We start from the raw sequence: 18,550 nt of genomic DNA, 5'->3' as shown, positions 1-18,550 counted from the left end.
GAACGAAGCCGCAGAGCACCGGGCTTCTGCGCGCACCCTAAGGACTGCTAGAGGACCGTGGTGGCCGCTCGCCTGCCTCTTCAATTCCCTTCTAGCATACTTATGGAAGGTGTTCCAGGACAATTTTCCTGAGTTTTGAATTCGTCCTGATGCAGCCCCTCCTTGGAAACTTGTGCTCCTCCTCTGGGTCTCCGAGTGCAGAGACCTCGATGGCAACTGCAGAAATGAAGGGCTGCGTTGAGTTGCCGAGAAGCAAGAACATAGCCAGCGCCTTGTGTTTGGGAGTCAGCAGCTGCTGGACTTTTGCGATTGTCTTCACGGTGCACTGAATACCAGGACGGCATGTGCACGTTAAAACAACGAGCTGGGCAAGAGTAATCGAAAGATCACGGCCGTCAGAAAGCAGCTTATATATTGCCCTGGAAAGAGCACTGTATTTGGAGTGTGCAGTAAAATCGTGTTTCTGGACAAGGGAGGCATAAGTGCGCTGCGCTCCTAAGCTATCTCCCTGCGAGACACACTGCCAAAGCTTTTCGCTATGATGCAGTCTAGTGCAGACGCACACTACGGCTCTCCGGAGCTGTCCGAAGCCAAGCGCCGGTGGCCGGCGTCTTTCGGCTGAAGCAGCGCTTCGGAGCGTACAGCTGTTGTGTGCGCGAAGCAGCCGCTTCTCCTGCTCCGGGAGCCGGACAGAGCGGTAGCTTGTACGAGGGCGAAGAACGTTGCCGCAGGGAGACGACATTGTGTGCACAGCCTTGGCACTGCTAGAGGACGGTGACTAAAGCTCCCTGCCTCTTCAATGCACTGCTGGCATGCTTTCTTGAAGGTGTTCCGTGACAACTTTCCTGGGTTTTGACTTCGTTCTGATGCAGCCCCTCTTGGGAAATCTGTGCTCGTCCCCGGAGGATCGAGATGCAGAGAACGCGATGGCAGCTGCCGAAATGAAGGACTCTGTTGAAGTGTCGAGAAGAAAGAACTTAGACAAGCGTGTTGTGTTTGGGAGTCAGCAGCTGCTGGACTTTTGCGATTGCTTTCACGGTGCACTGAATGCCAAGAAGGCATGTGCACGTTAAAACAACGAGCTGGGCATGAGCAGGAAGGGAGCACGGGCATCAGAGTGCATCTGGCATCTTGCCCTGGAAAGAGCACTGCTTTTGGAGTGTGCAGTAAAATCGTGTTTCTGGACAAGGGAGGCATAAGTGCGCTGCGCTCCTAAGCTATCTCCCTGCGAGACACACTGCCAAAGCTTTTCGCTATGATGCAGTCTAGTGCAGACGCACACTACGGCTCTCCGGAGCTGTCCGAAGCCAAGCGCCGGTGGCCGGCGTCTTTCGGCTGAAGCAGCGCTTCGGAGCGTACGGCTGTTGTGTGCGCGAAGCAGCCGCTTCTCCTGCTCCGGGAGCCGGACAGAGCGGTAGCTTGTACGAGGGCGAAGAACGTTGCCGCAGGGAGACGACATTGTGTGCACAGCCTTGGCACTGCTAGAGGACGGTGACTAAAGCTCCCTGCCTCTTCAATGCACTGCTGGCATGCTTTCTCGAAGGTGTTCCGAGACAACTTTCCTGGGTTTTGACTTCGTTCTGATGCAGCCCCTCTTGGGAAATCTGTGCTCGTCCCCGGAGGATCGAGATGCAGAGAACGCGATGGCAGCTGCCGAAATGAAGGACTCTGTTGAAGTGTCGAGAAGAAAGAACTTAGACAAGCGTGTTGTGTTTGGGAGTCAGCAGCTGCTGGACTTTTGCGATTGCTTTCACTGTGCACTGAATGCCAAGAAGGCATGTGCACGTTAAAACAACGAGCTGGGCATGAGCAGGAAGGGAGCACGGGCATCAGAGTGCATCTGGCATCTTGCCCTGGAAAGAGCACTGCTTTTGGAGTGTGCAGTAAAATCGTGTTTCTGGACAAGGGAGGCATAAGTGCGCTGCGCTCCTAAGCTATCTCCCTGCGAGACATACTGGCAAAGCTTTTCGTTATCATGCAGTCTAGTGCAGACGCAAACTACGGCTCTCCGCTCCTGTTCCGGGGGAAGTGCCGCTCCGCGGCGTCTTTCGCTCGAAGCTCCGCTGTTGTGTGCGCGAAGCAGCCGTTTCTCTTGCTCCGGGAGCCGGAGAGAGCGTTGTCGTGTACGAGGGCGAGGAACGAAGCCGCAGAGCACCGGACTTGTGTGCACAGCCTACGGGCTGCTAGAGGATGGTGGCTGCAGCTCCCTAACCCATCAATTCACAGCTGGCGTGCTCTATGGAAGGTGTTCCAGTACAATTTTCCTGAGTTTTGAATTCGTGCTGATGCAGGCCCTTCTGGGAAATTCGTTCTCAGTCTGGCTGCTCCCTCTGAGCACAGATAAAGCTCCTGGAAAATAGAAAGGTATCTGCTATCAGCAGTAGACAGACATGGCAAGCTCATGAAGTAAAATTCATATATTAACAGGGAAATGTCCTCAAAACAGGAAAAGATGGAGTCACGATTTTGGGTTTGATCACAGAGTGGCCCACTGGAGAGACTTGCCTGCTTGCAAAAGTTGGATGAGTAGTCAGATTGCAGCTTTGAACACTCAAAAGATACTCAGAAATGGGCAGTGGATTCAGATACAGCATCAAATGGGTTTATGTTTTTCTACCAGTACTGTGTGCAGAATAAATGTGAAATAAATTCAGATCACCCCCATTACAGAGGAGAAAATAAATTAGTTTCCCCCACTGTGCATCTCATATCAAGATCACTTTGAGAACTGATAACTTCAAAGCTGAGAATGCAGCTGTTTGTAAACAGTTTCAGGCCCAGTTTGCTCAGTCTGTATTTCACATCAGCTCAGTTTTTCACACAACATACACGTTCATACTACTTTAGGTAAATACTCCATCCAATCCCCTCCTGAAATTTTGTAACTCTTTTGGTTCCCTCATAAATTACACAGAAAATAACAGAAATTAAAAAAAAAAAAATCTGTTGTAAGTATTTGGCTATTGAAACACAGAGCAACCAGAAGATTTACACAATCCTCCAGATGTAATCTTGGTATGAAGATCATGGTAGTTTTATCCATGACAGAGCAGAATACAAAGAAATTGTGTCATGTGTAAGAGAAACCCATAAGCATTTAAACTGGTCATTGCCTAGCTTACTTCTTCTCCCATTACAGAGAAGGCTTTTCGCGGCTAAAATAGTATCTCCAAATAATCCAGATTCTTTCAGAGCATTTCTGCATCAGTTTACTGGTCCTCTTGTGATGATTCCACTCCTCCCATGTTGAGGGTTGGGACTGGATGATCTTTAAGGTCCCTTCCAACACATAACATTCTATTATTCTGGGATTCCATGTTGCTGAACTGTGGAGCTCTCCACAGTCATGGTTTCCTTTAGGATGGAAACTGAAGAGTGATGGAGTGGACAGGAAAAAGGAAACAATACCCCTCAGAAGGAAGGACAGGAAATCTGAAGTTGGTTTTGGAAGAGAAAATATAAAAAATCTGAGAATCTAAACACTATATTTTGACAGTATCAAATGAAAATTATCTTGACTGCAGACTCAGAGATCTTTGGCTCTGTCTACATTCTTAAACTTCTACATACATTTGAAGTCTAAAAAGAATGAATCCTGCAAGACTGAGTTTTCAAATTGCAAGAGGGAGCCTTGAAGCTGTCCAGATTCTGAAAAAGAATTGCTCGAGACCTTACTTGCTGCACCTTTAACATTGTCATCCCCAGAGCTATTCAGATAGTGTTCCAAAGCTGTGACTCAGAAAATGAGGCCTCCAGGGAGTTTTTCTCACCTAGTAAAAGCAGCCAAAATCCAGGTTTAGCACCAGAGCAGGCTTCTATTATAAGAGTGTTAGTGTAATGATGGATCCCTCTGAGACACTCTAGGATGACATCTGTGATGATAAGAGCTCTCCCCAGTCAGTTTTCCTCTGTCTCTGTTCAGTGACCCTCAGAAAAACAACATGAAATCTGACAAACACATTCCAGGAACATTACTTATGGTACATTTTAGTGACTTCAGCTACAAATATTTCCTCCTGTTTTTCTCATTGTTGTAATCGTTGCATGATAAAATAGCTCTCAGTATTCACTATCACAATTGATTTAACCTATCTGTTTTATACAAGTCAACCTATCTGCTTCTAATTTCATTTTGCTTTCAAAACAAGTTTATAGAATAGGCTAAGATGTTTTTTTTTGTAATTTATAACAACTCCAGACAACCCATCTAGACTTCTATGTGTGGGAATCCAGAGCTTCCCTCTGGCTGCCCTGGAAGGTCTGGGACCCTGGCAGGGGGTCAGGAATCCCTCTGTACAGAGCCCCCAGAGACACTGTCTGTGATCTCTGTCCATGGAAAAGAGTTTTCAATCTTACAGGATGAATTACAAGCTCTGAGTGTTTGATATAAGTAATAATTAAGTGTGGCATGGGTGCAAAAGTAAAATTTTAGGATTCTAGATTAGGGGTCAAAGGGGACAAGATGGAGGAAATTGGGTGTGTCTTGTCCTTTTTCTTCTTCTTCATGCCCTCCATGTTTCACTGTAGTGTTGGCATTTTTCTATTGGTTTAGGCTGGGGACACGCTGTTCAACGTAGGTGACAGATATTGGCACATTATTGTAAATACAGCGCAGGTAGTTTCTGGTATATAATGTTTGTAACATCCCACTGAGGGCAGAGCTCCACACGCTGCCCTGCAGGACAGACCTACGGCAGGGCAGCAGAACATGTTAGAGATAAGCAAGAATAAACAATCTTGAAAACAGCACAGATGAATTATGATTGCTTCTTCTTTGGCAACGGGGCAGAAAGACAGAGACTTTCTACAATCTCGGATTCATCAATACCACAGATTCTGACACGATGGATCTCAATCACTTGTAGCTATAATAAGATAAAATCTCTGAAGGAACCTTTGTCATGAGAGCATTGTGGCAGGCCAAACTGCATAGATGGAGTGGCTTCAGAGCAATACTTGGCAGAAAAAAAATCAGTGTATTGGAGACTTACAACTGTTCAGTTCAGTATAATAGGACTAAGTCCAAAAGAAAAAGGGGGTGCATTAATGATTTTGGAATTGGAAGGGGGGGGTCTGATTTCAGCTCATTTAATTTGTCAGGATTTCTGATTCTTTAATGGCAAGCTTTTCAGAATGGCAGATATAGCTTTTAAATGCATTTAAAAGCATTAAAATGCAGTGGAATGGAAGCACATTTTCTGAAGGGTACAATTTCTGCCAAAAGCAGAGAGAAGAAGCTATGTCATTTTTACCAGATGATAGCTTTCTAAAGCTACCAAATTATCTTTGCAGCTACAAAAGTAACTCTATTCTCTTCCCTTCAGGGATTTGAAATATTAAGAGCCAGTTTAGTTGTCTTTTATTCCCCTGATTCTGTCTTTTCTAGCTTTTGTACTTTCCTTATTACTCTGCATGTCTCTGAGCACACTTTTTTCTGTACCATTTTTCCAGCTACTGAATGCAAAACTTTGTAAGAAATCCCTAAAACTTTTATCCTGGGTAAACTAAATTACAGATTTAAGAGCAAAACAAAACCATATCTCAAGAGTTCTTTATCTTTACCAGAAGCATTTCAGGACAGCGTCCAAAATTCATAATGCAATTAAGATACTGTCTTCCGGCATTGGTGCAGTTGAGACTAATCCTCTTCAATGCTTTGACTCAATGATCAATATTTCTAATGGCTATCTTTATTGAAAACTTGGGGCTCCTTCTATCTGGACATGGATTCCTATCAGACAGTTTAAAGCCTTGGATTAACCTTCAAGCAATCAAAGCATTAACTCTTTTTGATTGTGAAAAGCTAACTTCCCCAGACATGAGTAAGTATATGGCTCTTGGAAGAGAGAAAAGTTTGGGCAAGGTTCACAATCAGTAACAAGCTGCAGTGATCGTAACTCCAGGAGAGCCTTGCTCCCCATTCACATACTGCCTTTGGCCTGGCCAGACTGAAGCTGTTTGCATGTTCTTGTTTTGGTCTGAAACAAAAAGACATGAAGAGACCAACTGTGGAGAGCAAGAGCTTGTAGGAAATTGCATGTTTTAATTTCCTGTACCAGTATTCTGCAATTCAAAATGTTGATTGTTTATGTGCCTACATTTTCAAACGTAAATTAAATACATCAGTTGTGCCTGGAACTAGCTGACACAACTGAGACGTACCATTTATTTTCCTTAAATAAACCAAGCTTATTTTCCTCGTTTTTTCTTCAAGTTTTTATATGGTCCTATATTGTATATTGTAAAAAAATGACATGATAAATGGATGCCTCTCCAGGGTGCTCCACTGCAAAGAATGCATCTGCCATTTGGTCATGAAAGAAGAAACAGCTTTTTGTTTCTTCACAAGCCAGATGCAAAAACATTGGATATTGAAACTGCAAATAGAGTAGGGACAAATGGTAGATATTTAGAGGTTGTGCTTTTCTCCTTTGAGGGAAGATTTTTTATTAAATTCTGAAATTTAAACTGAACATAAAAGTCTTTGAAGTACAGACACTGAGGCTGTCATTAAGTGAATCTCATTAGAGTTAAGGAGAGATTCCCTGCAATGCAAGCCCCTGGAATAACATTTTACCACTTCAGTCTGAAGCACAGACCTGTTTACATAAGCGAGTTGATCAGAAATAGTTTCTGGCCAAACAAATGTTCAAGAAGATTAATGGTGAACACATGTTGTATTTTGTTATCTAAAACAACACCCAAATTCTCAACTGAAATCTAGGTTATGTGATGACATAGAGTGTTGGTTAAGGGTATTTCCTGCTTTTGGAGTGCTAACTCTGTCCATTTTTATTGCCTTTTGGAGAATGCAGTTGGGCTCTTTGTAGAAGAATTTCACTCAATTACTATGGAAGGGATGAATTTTCTTTCCTGATGTAGGGTAAAGACGTGTAGGCCTGAGAGGTGCCCCAAGTATGTACGTAGAGATCACAGAATTCTTTTATCCACAAGGACAACAATCAGATTACTAGCAAAAGCAGATCCTCCCTCAATTCAAGCTATTCTATAGTGTTAGGATACCAGCGGAGCTTATGGCACAGCAAGAGGTTTGGTATTACCCTGGTTCACCAGAAATCACAGTTATGTGCTGCTGGTTCTAGGCGGTTGACTCCATTCTGCTTAATTGGTCTACAGCCTGGAGGCCTTATTAGAGCTCCCAGTGTTACTGAATAATTAAATAGAACTGATGTAGAAACAGTCCATGATGTACAACAGACCAGGCATATTTACCTTGGTATTAAAGAGAAACTCAAGCCATTAAATCAATGAAGCTAAAGGAAGTTGAAACTAGCCATTAATATGGAACTGGACATCAGATGGATATCCTGGTAGACAACAAGTTGAACATATAGAGATGTGCTTTTGCAGCAAAGGTGGCTGCTGCTGCTGTGTAAGGGAAGGGCATGGCCAGTAACTTAAAGGAGGTGGTTCCTCACTCAGCCTGGTGAGGCCACCTGGAGTGCTGGGCCCAGTGCTGGGCTCCTCACTACAGGAGGGATGTGAGCATGTGAGTATACCTCAGCCAGTCCAGGGAAGCAGCACAAAAATCACAAATGGATTGGAGCATCTGACATAGTAGGAAAGGCTGAGGGCTGGGATTGTTTGACTTTGGTAAGAGTAGGAGTAGAGGGAATTCTTAATAGCATGGATGGAGACCTGATATAGTGGGTGTAAAGAAAATAGAGCCAGACTCTTCTCAGTGGTATCCAGTGGAAGGACAAGAGGCAATGAGCACAAACTGAAATGCAAGAGATTTTGTTTGAACACCAGAAAGCTATTTTTTTTTTAACTGAAAAATGATTCAGGATTTTCATAGGTTGCCCTGTGAGGTTGTGAGTCTCTGTCCTTGAAGATATTCAAACCCAGTTGAGTATTGTCCTGAGCAACCTGTTGCAGTTGAGCCTGCTTTGACCAGGGGGGTTAGATTACATAAACTCTAGAGATTTCTTTTCATCCTAACCATTCTGTAATTCTGCAATTACAGACTTAGCCATGCAAGTGAGTGTGATACACTGGGGATTCATTGTCCACGTCTCAGCTGCACTCAATACAGACAGCTGAGCATTCCAACTCCTATGCGAGTGAATATCACCTACAAATTTACTCCTCAGTGTGTCTCTGGCAGCTGCTTTCTACCTTACAGTTCTGTGTCCTATCTGTCAGAAGGAGAATCATGAAAATGCAAAAGCAAGAGCTAGAAGAGTGCTGGAACTCAAAATGTCTCTCAGACATTTTTAGAGGTTCCAGGCCTTGGTCAGGAGTATTTTAGACCTTGGCAGGCAGCTGGAAACAGCTGTGATTTTGAGTTTGAGCCATGGAATGAGTTACCAACTTTGAAGGTGGAACAAGCAGTCACAAAGGGTTAGATAGTACAGTAAAAGTAGTTACAAAACAGAGGGAAAATTTTTTTAGTATTGTACAGGGGGGTTTTAGCACCTGTACAAGGGGGTTTTTATTTTGCACATGGTTCTAAGTTCCAAGAAGTTCTAAGATGGAGGAAAGTGGGCTGATCCTGTTCTTCTTCCTTCTTCTTCCTTGCCTCCATGTTCTTGGTGATGTTGGCACTCACAGATTGGTTTAGAGTAGAAAAGCACTTTGTAATATAGGTAGTAGGTATTGGGGGAAAAGTATAAACATGTAATACATAATGTATCATATAAAAGATAGCAGCAGTCCTGGGCTGGGGGAGAGAAGAAGAAGACAGCAGACAGAGAGGATGTCAGGGTGTGTGTGTCTCTCTGCCTGGGCTGCTGACCAAACAGCCGCAACCCGAGAAGACAATCTTTTAGATAACTCACAAGAAACTGCCTTGAGGCCGAACAACAAGAGGCTGCGGGGCTTTTCTTTGGAAGCACGGGTTGGAGGAGAGACTTTACCGGCACACGAGACCCCAGACCAAACCTGGGGTTCCCACAGAAGAGGTTCTAGGATATGTACCCACATAACACAGACTGCAGCAGATTGTCCTACCTGGCATAAGAATGACCAAATACATCATTGTTGCTGGATCTATGGACCAAAGTCACATTTTCAATTCAGCACGTCAAAAACTCAGCCTGCACTGGTTCTGTCCATGACTGCATTACCTATTTCAGGTTACAGAGCTGCCAGCATTAGTGTTGCCTTTCTATTATGTATTGTTTCTCTTCAATGAAAACTGAAGAAATACTAGCCTTTGGCCCACACCAGCAACTTCAAACAACCTTGTCACACACCAGTTGGTGGCCATCTCCCTTTTTTAGAGGGTAAACCAAAGTCAAAATATAATCCATGGCCTCCAGCTCATGGCTATGGGAGTTTCAAGGAGTGACAGCTGAATGTCACTCCCACAGGTTGCAGCTCTGTGCAAAAAAAGCCAACAATGGGAATTGGGATGACAAAGGCTAAACCTGCTTTTGTCAGAGCAGCATAGGAAATGTATGGTATAGTGGAAAAAGAACCCAGGGGTGCCTGTTGCTGTATCTGATCTCCACTTTACATTTTGTTCAACAAGATGTCCATCCCTTGCCAACTAAGTTCTAAATGATTCATTTTGTTGCTGGATAGTCATATTTTGTGGGTAGCCACTAGTCAGTTTGAGTTATTCACTTCTACAAAATACTTCCTCTAGAAGGCACTGTAAACAGAATTAATTTTTAAATAGTTTGAGTTTTTTGAAAGCCATGAGCAATGGTTATTAATATTGGCACAGAACAAGTCACATACTGATGATTCAAGGGATAGAAACTGAAACATTTTGGACAGAACGGATGTTTTTATATTCACTTGCCTTATATCCAGACACTCTGGTGGTATAAGTGTTAATTATACCCAAGACAGCAAAGTGAGGAAGTCAGGTTCTAATACGTGTGGTAAAATAAATCTTTAGATGAAGCAAACCTTGTATATTCAAATAATTTCGTTTCCATTTCTCAGTTACAACATGCAATTTTGTCATGCATCTCTTCTGCATGACAGAGGAGGAGGAAGGAGTTTGTCTCATTGAAGGCAGTGGAAAGTGTGCTTGATATAGCATGCACAAATATGGACATGAAGTTGTGAGGCTGCACTGCTCACTGCCCTTACAGATGCAAAGAAGCATGCACTCAGATTCCCGAACAACCTACAGTGATGTTTTCACTTGAAATTTTTTTGCATTGAAGCTCATTCTTGTGATAAAAAATGGTCACTCTCCAGCCAGTTAGATAAACAAGCCAAGAAAACTGGCCACTTGGTGATTGCAGCCTAGTTACTGCGAGCACAACTGCGCATTGTTCCGCTTCCCTAAAAAAATAAATTAAAAAATCTCCAAGGCTTGCCACTGTTTGGAAAGAATCTATAATTTTTTTGCACATATCTAGACTGGTTTACTGCTTTTCAGTGTGACTTCTTGTTATGGTATCAGCCAGCTGGTAACAGCCAGTATGTACTTTTTGACTGCTGCTGACCAAGGCAGACTCTGAGAAATCTTCAAAAGCCAAAGAATTTGCCAGTAACTGAGTCACTTTAAGCAGCCTACCATGAATTTGTAGCATGCCATACAATCAATTTTTGAGTCACCATCTGAAAACAGCCTTGATGAATAAGTACTTGACAAGAAAATGGATCTGAAATTTCCAGCTGGTCTTATGCCAGGATTCTGCCATGCTCCCTTTGTCTCCAAAGTCAAGACACTTGAAGGGATCTCAGTATAAATGACTATTAAATATATCCTAATATCGCGTTCAATAAGGGGCTGCACAAGGGCTTTGACAATGCCACCTTCTGTGGAGATACACAGAATCTGATGCAACAAGACACACAAACACACACACACACAGAGACACACACACACACAGAGACACACACACACACACACACACACACACACACATTGCCAGGGACTGCATAGAAATGAGGAATTGCTTGGGTGTCCGGAGCCATGAGGGTAATACCCACCTCTCTCTTGTTGCAGTCTGACCAAGGACAACATGCCTAAAACACTCGCAGATCTTAAGGGAAAGAGAAATTATTGGTGTTTAATTCACCACTAGGTGTCACGACGTCTTCATTTTTAACCAGACTACTGAGTTTTTCTATGCCTACCAGAAAGAAAAAAGCTTAAGATGAAGGCAGGAAGCCAGTGTATTAGCCAGATACCTAGGCCCGCTCCAATCTAAATTCTTTTAGTAAAGTCAGGTTAGTAGATAGCACATTCAAAAGAAATAAAAATAGAGAAATCAGCCCCATCCCTTTTGCAGATTACTTCTATAATTACTTCTATACTTCACTACACCATAGTGAAACACCAAGAATGTTATGAATACAGATGATTGTAAAGTTCAGCATGCTTAATACATCACGGGATTCCTTTTTATATTTGTTTGTATTACCCTGCCAGGAATGAGCCCCAGATGCAGTAGAATGACAGGTAGATGAAAGTGAAAAAGGTTTTCCCACACTTACAATATGATTCTTAGAAGAGCTGATTATTTGAAAGTCCATCTGTGTTGTTACTGACAAATACTGTAATTTTTTGTGGCTTTGTTGACCAATAAATATACAGACACAAATCTATGTACATATTTTAATATACATTCATGGGAAAAACATGGGTCAGGAAGAGTTAATGCAACTACCCCTCCCATTGCCACGTACATTTCCTATGCTGCCATGCTCTCCAGGGATGTTTCACCACTTCCTGATCTGCTGGCTTTTCTATTGAAAAAGCTAGTTTCATGTTCTCCATTGAGCTGAGACTTTTATCTCCTTCCTTGCAAGTAGACAAATTCTCTTCAGGGTAAGGTTGGAACATATTGGATTTTCAAGTGTGTGTACTTGAGGCAGCCAGGAAAGGGGTGAGGAGCTCTCTCTCTCTCTCTCTCTCCCTCTCTCTCCACAGTTTCCACAATACCCTTCTAAACGGGATAAAAAAGAGTTGTGGCCTTGTCAGGAGAAGGACAAACAAATGGTTCATGAGTGCTTTGCCCCTTCTCTCTACATATTACATATCACATTTAATGCACAAGGGTCTGGGGTAGACATGAACCCACCAGCCCAGGAAGAGGCAGGAGACCTGATCCATCAGCCTAGATGCTTCCGGGCACTTTTAGGAATTTGGCAAGAAGAGTGGACTGAAGCAGCTGCCCAGTATGGGCAGATGTTTTTTCCTCTGACCCCTTGTAGAGTACACATTTACTGGATGATGTACAGCTTGTTCTCTGAGCCAAAGGAAAAATCCAAACATTGCTGGCTGCAGTCAGATTTTTTTTGACCTCTTAAGTAGCTTAACATGGTACTGGCCTTCTTTCCCATTTTAGGTCTTTCCCTTCCTAAACAGCAGAAGGGATTTAATGATACAGCTTCTCAGGTACCTACATAATGCCCTGAGCTGGATTTGTGATAATTGTCTTTATATTTTGTTCACTTTTTGAGACATCCTAGAGAAACAGGGAAATACAGAAGGGAACCTCACAAGTGACTTTTTCTCTTCTAGGTGCAAAGGGTGTTTTTATTGCAATGTGCTATGAGTTTCCATCTTCCTGTTCTTTAAGTTAGGAAATTGAGAATCAGCATTTGCACGAGAATTTAAGACTTTACAGTTTCCTGCATCCTTCAAAGTAAAGTCGCTGGGTGGTCTTGGCACTGAGCTCTCATATGGAGCCAGTAAAGGTGACTTTTAGAAGTGCAGAAACCAAGAGATCTGATTCACATTAAAAATATGTAATTAATCTACTCCATAAATTAAGATTGATTCATATTCCATATTTTGTGTGGAAGCAACACAAAACACTTCACCACTTAGGATTCAGTGGGCATTTTGGATATTTGTTTAAAAGGGAGGCTGTTCCACTTTTTACTTTTCTTTTCATAGTTGTCTCTTAATTTAATAACATTGCCTTAATATTTCCTTTGCTATTACAGAAATTCATATAAAATTTTCTTACTATTTTTCCAGTTCATTTGCCTTGGGCTTTTGACAATATCTTCTGTCTGTCTGCTTCACTTTTGTAAAATTGGAAAGTGTTATAGTAAAATCACAGAAAAGCAGGGGAATTCAACAGCAGGTGCTGGGACTAAGAATATTTTCCACCCATTCTCTAAATTAATGGAGTGTATTTCAAACTGCCATAGTCTTTAATCTATAGATTTAGTTCATTAATCACCATTCTTAACAAATACAGGGCAAACTGAATGTCATTATTAATTAATTAATTTATTTATTGCACCTGATAGGAAATGGGAATATAATGCCTCAATTTATTTTCTGACCCCTCATTTTCAGGTCCTGAAACAAAGCCCATGCCTCCTAGACTGAAGAACCTGCCATTTCTGCTCTTTTTCCCGTTTCCCGGAATAGGAAGAAGTTTCCCATCCACATCTGTCTGTGAGTGACACTCACTTGCGAGATGTTTCCCTCTCCTGCACCAAGGGCAAAGGTCTGGTGGCTTGTTGGGCTTTGAAAGTTGTGGGCAGTTCCTTTTAATATGTCCTTGTGCCCCACACCCAAAGCACCGTCTCTCTGCATTAGGGTTGCTCTTTGTATAATTTGCAAGAGCTTCCCTAACACGTTTTTCAATTTGATCCCCCAAGTGTTCCTCCATGATGGAAGCAACATGTTGTGGTGTCCCCACCTTGCTGCACGCCTCGATCATGTCTGCCAAAGTGGCCTGGTGCGGCATCATGCTGATGATCCGTCTGCACTCCGGATTGGCATTGGAGAACGCGAGGCTTTTGATCAGGTGTGGTTTTGCTCCCTCCTCGCTCACCTGCCGCTCCACCACCTGAGAAAGACGATCCACGAATGAAGAAAACGGCTCTGCAGGACCTTGTTTGATCTCGGTGTAGATTGTGTCCTGGACCCCCGCTGGAGCAATTTGAAGAATCGCCCTCCGTGCTGCCTCTTTGATGTCGCTGAGCACGTGACGCGGGAGCCTCACCGCTTGTTGAGTTGGATCGTCCTCAGGAGGATCACCAGCAAGCTGCGCCATGGTGAGGTTCGCATTCGGCCCGCCCTGGTATCTGGCTCTCAGCTCCTCCAGGGATCTCCTCCATGCCTTCTGCCACACGAGAGCTTGGGTGTCTGTAAGAACTGATGTCGCAAGATATTTAAGATCATACGGTGTTAAATCATACATTCCAAAAATACTTTTTAACATTTGCTTGAAATATGGTGATGACAACCCATTGTCCCGAATGGCCTTAGCTAAATCTTTGATTGCTCCACGGTCCAGGCGTTCCCATCTCGGGTTTTGGCCCTGAGCGTCATAGTTCACTGGCATCATTATATTTCCCGAGCCCTGCAATAAACCTTTCTCTTTCTCCAACTCTGCTCGAATGTCCTGCCAGTCCACTTTTGCGCTCTGCAGAGCTGTAAATTCAGTGGGTACTTGCCTGTAGAGTGGAGTCATCTGTTGTGGCTGCAGTTCTGGTGCAGCAGCACTCACCGATACCAATGGCGTCTGCAGCATCTGCGAAGATGAAGGCTGGAAGCCTCTGGAGAAAAGTGAAGCATCTGCTGTGGAGGAGAACACACGACTGCCTTGCATTATTTGGAAAATTTTTGGAAGATGAACCAACAGTTCTGGCTGTGACTCCAAGGCTGTGCTTAAATATCGTAAAAGAAATTCAACAACCCCCTTTGATATTAAAATTGACTCTCCCTGCCCCGAAAGTTTGGCAGACCTTGATTTTGGAATTGTCCAAGCTGGGACACCCTCCGAAGCGGTGATGCGTATCGTTTCCTCCCGTTGCTGCGCCTCAGCAGAAGTGTCCTGAGTCCCGCACTGTTCCGGTGTCAGTGGAGGTTCCTGCTGCCGTGCAGATGTGACTTTTTTCACCCTGGATTTTTTTCTTATAAGAAACTGGAAAAAAGTCCTGCAATGTTACAGTCCCACCACTGGGTGGCGCAGTGCCTCGACCGGACAAGTTCTGCGAAGCCTGTTGCAATGTTGTGGTTCCGCCGCTAGATGGCGCTGCCGCCTGACCAGCTGAGGTCGGAACCGCACTCTGCTCTTCAATCTGCACTTCTGACAAACATTTTAACACCTCTTCTGTCAACTGATTTACATTTGCAAATCCCGCACTAATTCCCGATAAACCTTTGAGCATTTCTCCTAACAACTGATTCACGTTTGCAATCCCTGCAGTTGATGAAACTGACTCTTGTTGTAACAACTGTTCTAATTCGGTCATGTCAGAAGCAGACAGGGATTGGCCGTGGGCTTGGGCCGTCTGTTGCCATGGGAACGATGATGGAACCGTGCCCTGAGGAATGTTTACCTCCTGGCCACGCCCCATCCCTGCCTGCGTCATCTCAGGGGAGTGAACGCTCCTGCTCCGACCCTGGCTATGCTTTGGCCTCGCTCCGCCCCGCACCGCCTCCGAATCAGAGCCACTGCCGTCCCCCCCAAGGCTGACGCAATCACCTTCCTGTTCCCATTCCAACCCTGATGTTTCCGTCTCACTTTGCCCGTCTCCTGGCTCCATGCCAGCACCCACAGCCTGCGCGCGCCGCCTCCGCCCCCTGTGTGCCCGTCCCGCGCGTTCGAAATGTGTGAGAAATCCCCTCTACCCGTGGCTGTCGGGTTTTGCTCGACCTTCGCGCGCATGCCCGCCGCCTGAGCTGCAGCGAGGAACGCCTCCCGCTGTCCCTCTGCCGCTTCCTCAGCAGCCCTGGCTGCCGCGGTCAGGGAGCTAAGTTCCCATGCCCTTTGGGCGGCCGCTTCTGCGGCCTCACGGATTCTCGACATTGAACGCGTCACCGGGCGCTCCGAGCGTACCACCGTCGCACTCGCACCCCCCGCTTTCGCCCCGATCCGTCCCGCCCCCGCCGCTCTCGCCGGCCGCGCCTTCTGCGCGGGCTGTTTTGAACTCCCAGCCTGCGCAGATGTGGAGGCGCTTTCCTCTCCCTCCTCCCCCTGCTCTGCACTCACGTTCGCACCTTCCCCCACCGGAGCTGCTGCCGCCGCCGCCGCCCCCCCCCCACCGTGGGTTTGGACTTGGGCAATGCCTTCCTCCCACTGAGGGTCGCGGCTGTGCCTGGCTCGCCCGCCTCCGTCTGGGGAATTTCTGCGTCGGAGGAGCTTAGGGACTCTTGGGAAACTGAGGAACAGTGAGAACCCGGGGACACGGGACGCGATGGGGTATCATCTCCCTGATTTTCCACAGAAAGCAATCCTGCCTTTCCTGTGTCTGTGGTGAGAGGATCTGTCCCAAGCTGCTGGCCGGACTGTCCCCCCTCCTGTTTGTCACCAGGAGCCGTAGCTGCCTGGCTTGAGCTGCCGCGTTGTGAGAGTGACTCTAAAACTGTTCTTGCTGAAGATAAAAGTTTTGCGGCAAGCTTATTATTTTTTATAGCCTGATAATATAATTGCTTGTTAATTTCCTGCCAAAAATTTGGCTCATACAATAAATCTGGATCTGAGTGTGGGAAGTTACACCGCACCCATAATAATAAATCTTTCAACTCCTTTTGAGCAATCTCTACCGGATGGGCAGAGATGATGCCCTGGAAAGCAGATACTATTTCTTTTTCCTCTTGGGAGAATTCCCCCCCCCATGTTCTTAATTTTGACCGTTCTCACCAAAAGCTGTGTCGGCTCGAGGTCAGTCCGGAGATGGCACTGATCACCGTCCAGCAGGTCACAGGTGAGAGATCCCAGGCGCGCTTCTGGGTCGTCTCCTCCCTGGAAAGTCCCCGAGACGAGTTGTTTCGGTGAAGGTCAGGTTCTTATCTCGAGCTGTCCGCTCCCTCTCGTCTTGGAATTTGCGGCGAGTGTGTGCTCTGCTCTTCTCTCTTTTTTTTTTTTTTTTTTTCTCCGCTGATGCAGGTTGGAGGTTGTTTGATGTTTCTTTTTGGTCTTCTTGCTGGTGCCCACCCACAGGGACGCCAGTTGTGAGAACCCCGGGTTTGGCTGGGGTTCTCGTGTGGTGGTAGAGCTTCTCCTCCAACCCGTGTTCCCAAAGGAAAACTCCGCAGTCTCTTCTTGTTCGGTCTCAAGATGTTTTATTGCTAGTTATCTAACAGATTAAGTTCTCAGGCTGTGGCCCTTTGGTCAGCAGCCCAGGCAGAGAGGCACACACTCCTGACACCCTGACTGTCCGGTGTCTTCTTCTCGTCTCTCCCCGCCCAGGGCTGCTGCTATCTTTTATAAGATATATTACGTATAACGTTTACAATTATTCCCCAATACCTATTACCTACGTTACCAAGTGTTTTTCTATTCTAAACCAATCTGTGAGTGCCAACATCACCAAGAACATGGAGGTAAGGAAGAAGAAAGAAGAAGGGTGGGTTCAGCCCACTTTCCTCCATCTTAGAACTTCTGACCCCCATGTACAAAGTAAAAAACCCCCTGTACATGCACTAAAACCCCCCTGTACACTACCAAAAGATATTTCCCTCTACTTTGTGACTACATTTACTATACTATCTAGCACTTTGTGACTGCTTGTTCCACCTTCAAAGTTGGTAATTCATTCCATGGTTCAAACTCGAAATCACAGCTAAATCCAGCTGCCTGCTGGGGTCCAGACTGCGTCTGACCACGGCCTGGAACCTCTAAAAATGTTTGAGAAACATTCTGAGTTCCCACAATTTCTATAGCTGTATGCTCCTTCTCTTCCAAATCTCTTCTAGCTATGTCTTCTCTTGTGCGGATGGGTTGTTTCTGGTTCAGTAAATACTTGTTGACTTGCATAAGGACAAATTATTTTGGAGCATTTTTGCCCTACAGGAAGTAATGCCTATCTAGTGAGAATAGAATGGAAACACCCTCAGGATATCCAGATGCTTTGCTTTAGCCAATTATATCTGAACATCAAGTGTCATCTGAACAAAAGAGGTACATAATTTTTTCAAGAATTTCACATAAACTAGATTACACACTGAGGAGGAAATGTTAGAAATTTCCTAATGTTCCTACAGAAACATTATTAACACTACCAATTGTTTTGATCTCCAATACAAAATCCTACCAATGCCAGTTTGCAAATTGTACTCAAACTGTAGTAGAAGGCTGTCATGGGAATTACCAGAGACCTCAGATTAAACTCTTGAACAGCAGATCTAGGAGTTGATGAATCTTGCCAAATCAGAAGCTCTTCTGAGCATATGCAGAAACTTGGGTTTGGTGCCCAGGAGATCCCTTCTTGTCAAGGCTAGAGGATGTGAGTGCTTAACAGAGTCAGTTTTCCACACCTGGACTTGGCATCTAAACTCTATTTAAATCCCACTTCAGAACTAAGAAAGGACATTATATACTTGGTCTGCACTCTTCTCTTTTTTGCTGTTGGAAAACAGGGAAACTGTTTCACAGTGCTCCTCGAGATATACTGCTAGTACCCGCTTTAGGAAAGGTAGGGATTGTTACCTGTGAGCAGAGATCACACATCAGTGAAGGAAGGGGAGCTGTTCTAGGGACTATGAAGTACTTGTACACTGTGACAAAGGGGACAATGACAAGGACCTCAGACTTACATGGATCTGCTCTTATCTTCTTCTCACACATAACAACCTGAACTTGAGGAGTTGAACTTGAAGAGGAGTAGACAAACACCTAGAGGGCAAATAGAAGGTTTCCTTGTA

The 18,550-nt window shown here is 44.8% G+C and overlaps 1 protein-coding gene and 1 long non-coding RNA gene across 3 annotated transcripts; both read right to left on the bottom strand.

Annotated features, from left to right (window-relative positions):
• Positions 1 to 2,307: 2,307 nt before the first annotated feature.
• On the bottom strand, positions 2,308 to 16,548 carry LOC144246055 (uncharacterized). Its single transcript, XR_013339708.2, has 3 exons — positions 15,897 to 16,548; positions 10,921 to 10,973; positions 2,308 to 2,349 (listed from the first exon to the last, which is right to left on the bottom strand). It is a non-coding gene; the product is annotated as an uncharacterized LOC144246055 (long non-coding RNA).
• LOC146767947 (endogenous retrovirus group K member 6 Gag polyprotein-like) lies at positions 13,157 to 16,678 on the bottom strand. 2 transcript variants are annotated; one of them, XM_085575465.1, is made up of 2 exons: positions 16,548 to 16,678; positions 13,157 to 14,825 (listed from the first exon to the last, which is right to left on the bottom strand). In XM_085575465.1, exon 2 carries the CDS (start codon positions 14,508 to 14,510, stop codon positions 13,182 to 13,184), a length of 1,329 nt encoding a protein of 442 aa, XP_085431591.1. In that variant the 5' UTR covers positions 14,511 to 14,825; positions 16,548 to 16,678; the 3' UTR covers positions 13,157 to 13,181. The 2 variants fall into 2 exon arrangements, with proteins under 2 accessions (XP_085431591.1, XP_085431592.1); XM_085575466.1 differs by lacking the exon at positions 16,548 to 16,678 and having other exon boundaries at positions 13,157 to 13,745; positions 13,902 to 15,547.
• Between the last annotated feature and the right edge of the window lie 1,872 nt (positions 16,679 to 18,550).

The sequence above is a fragment of the Lonchura striata genome, chromosome 3 (genome assembly GCF_050655825.1).
Source record: "Lonchura striata isolate lonStrDom1 chromosome 3, ASM5065582v1, whole genome shotgun sequence".
Lineage (NCBI taxonomy): Eukaryota > Metazoa > Chordata > Aves > Passeriformes > Estrildidae > Lonchura > Lonchura striata.
This window is presented reverse-complemented; position numbering and strand designations above follow the sequence as displayed.

Excerpts from the sequence above, each read along its gene's own strand:
- LOC146767947 (XM_085575465.1), bottom strand. The coding sequence starts at position 14,510 with ATGCAAGGCAGTCGTGTGTTCTCCTCCACAGCAGATGCTTCACTTTTC.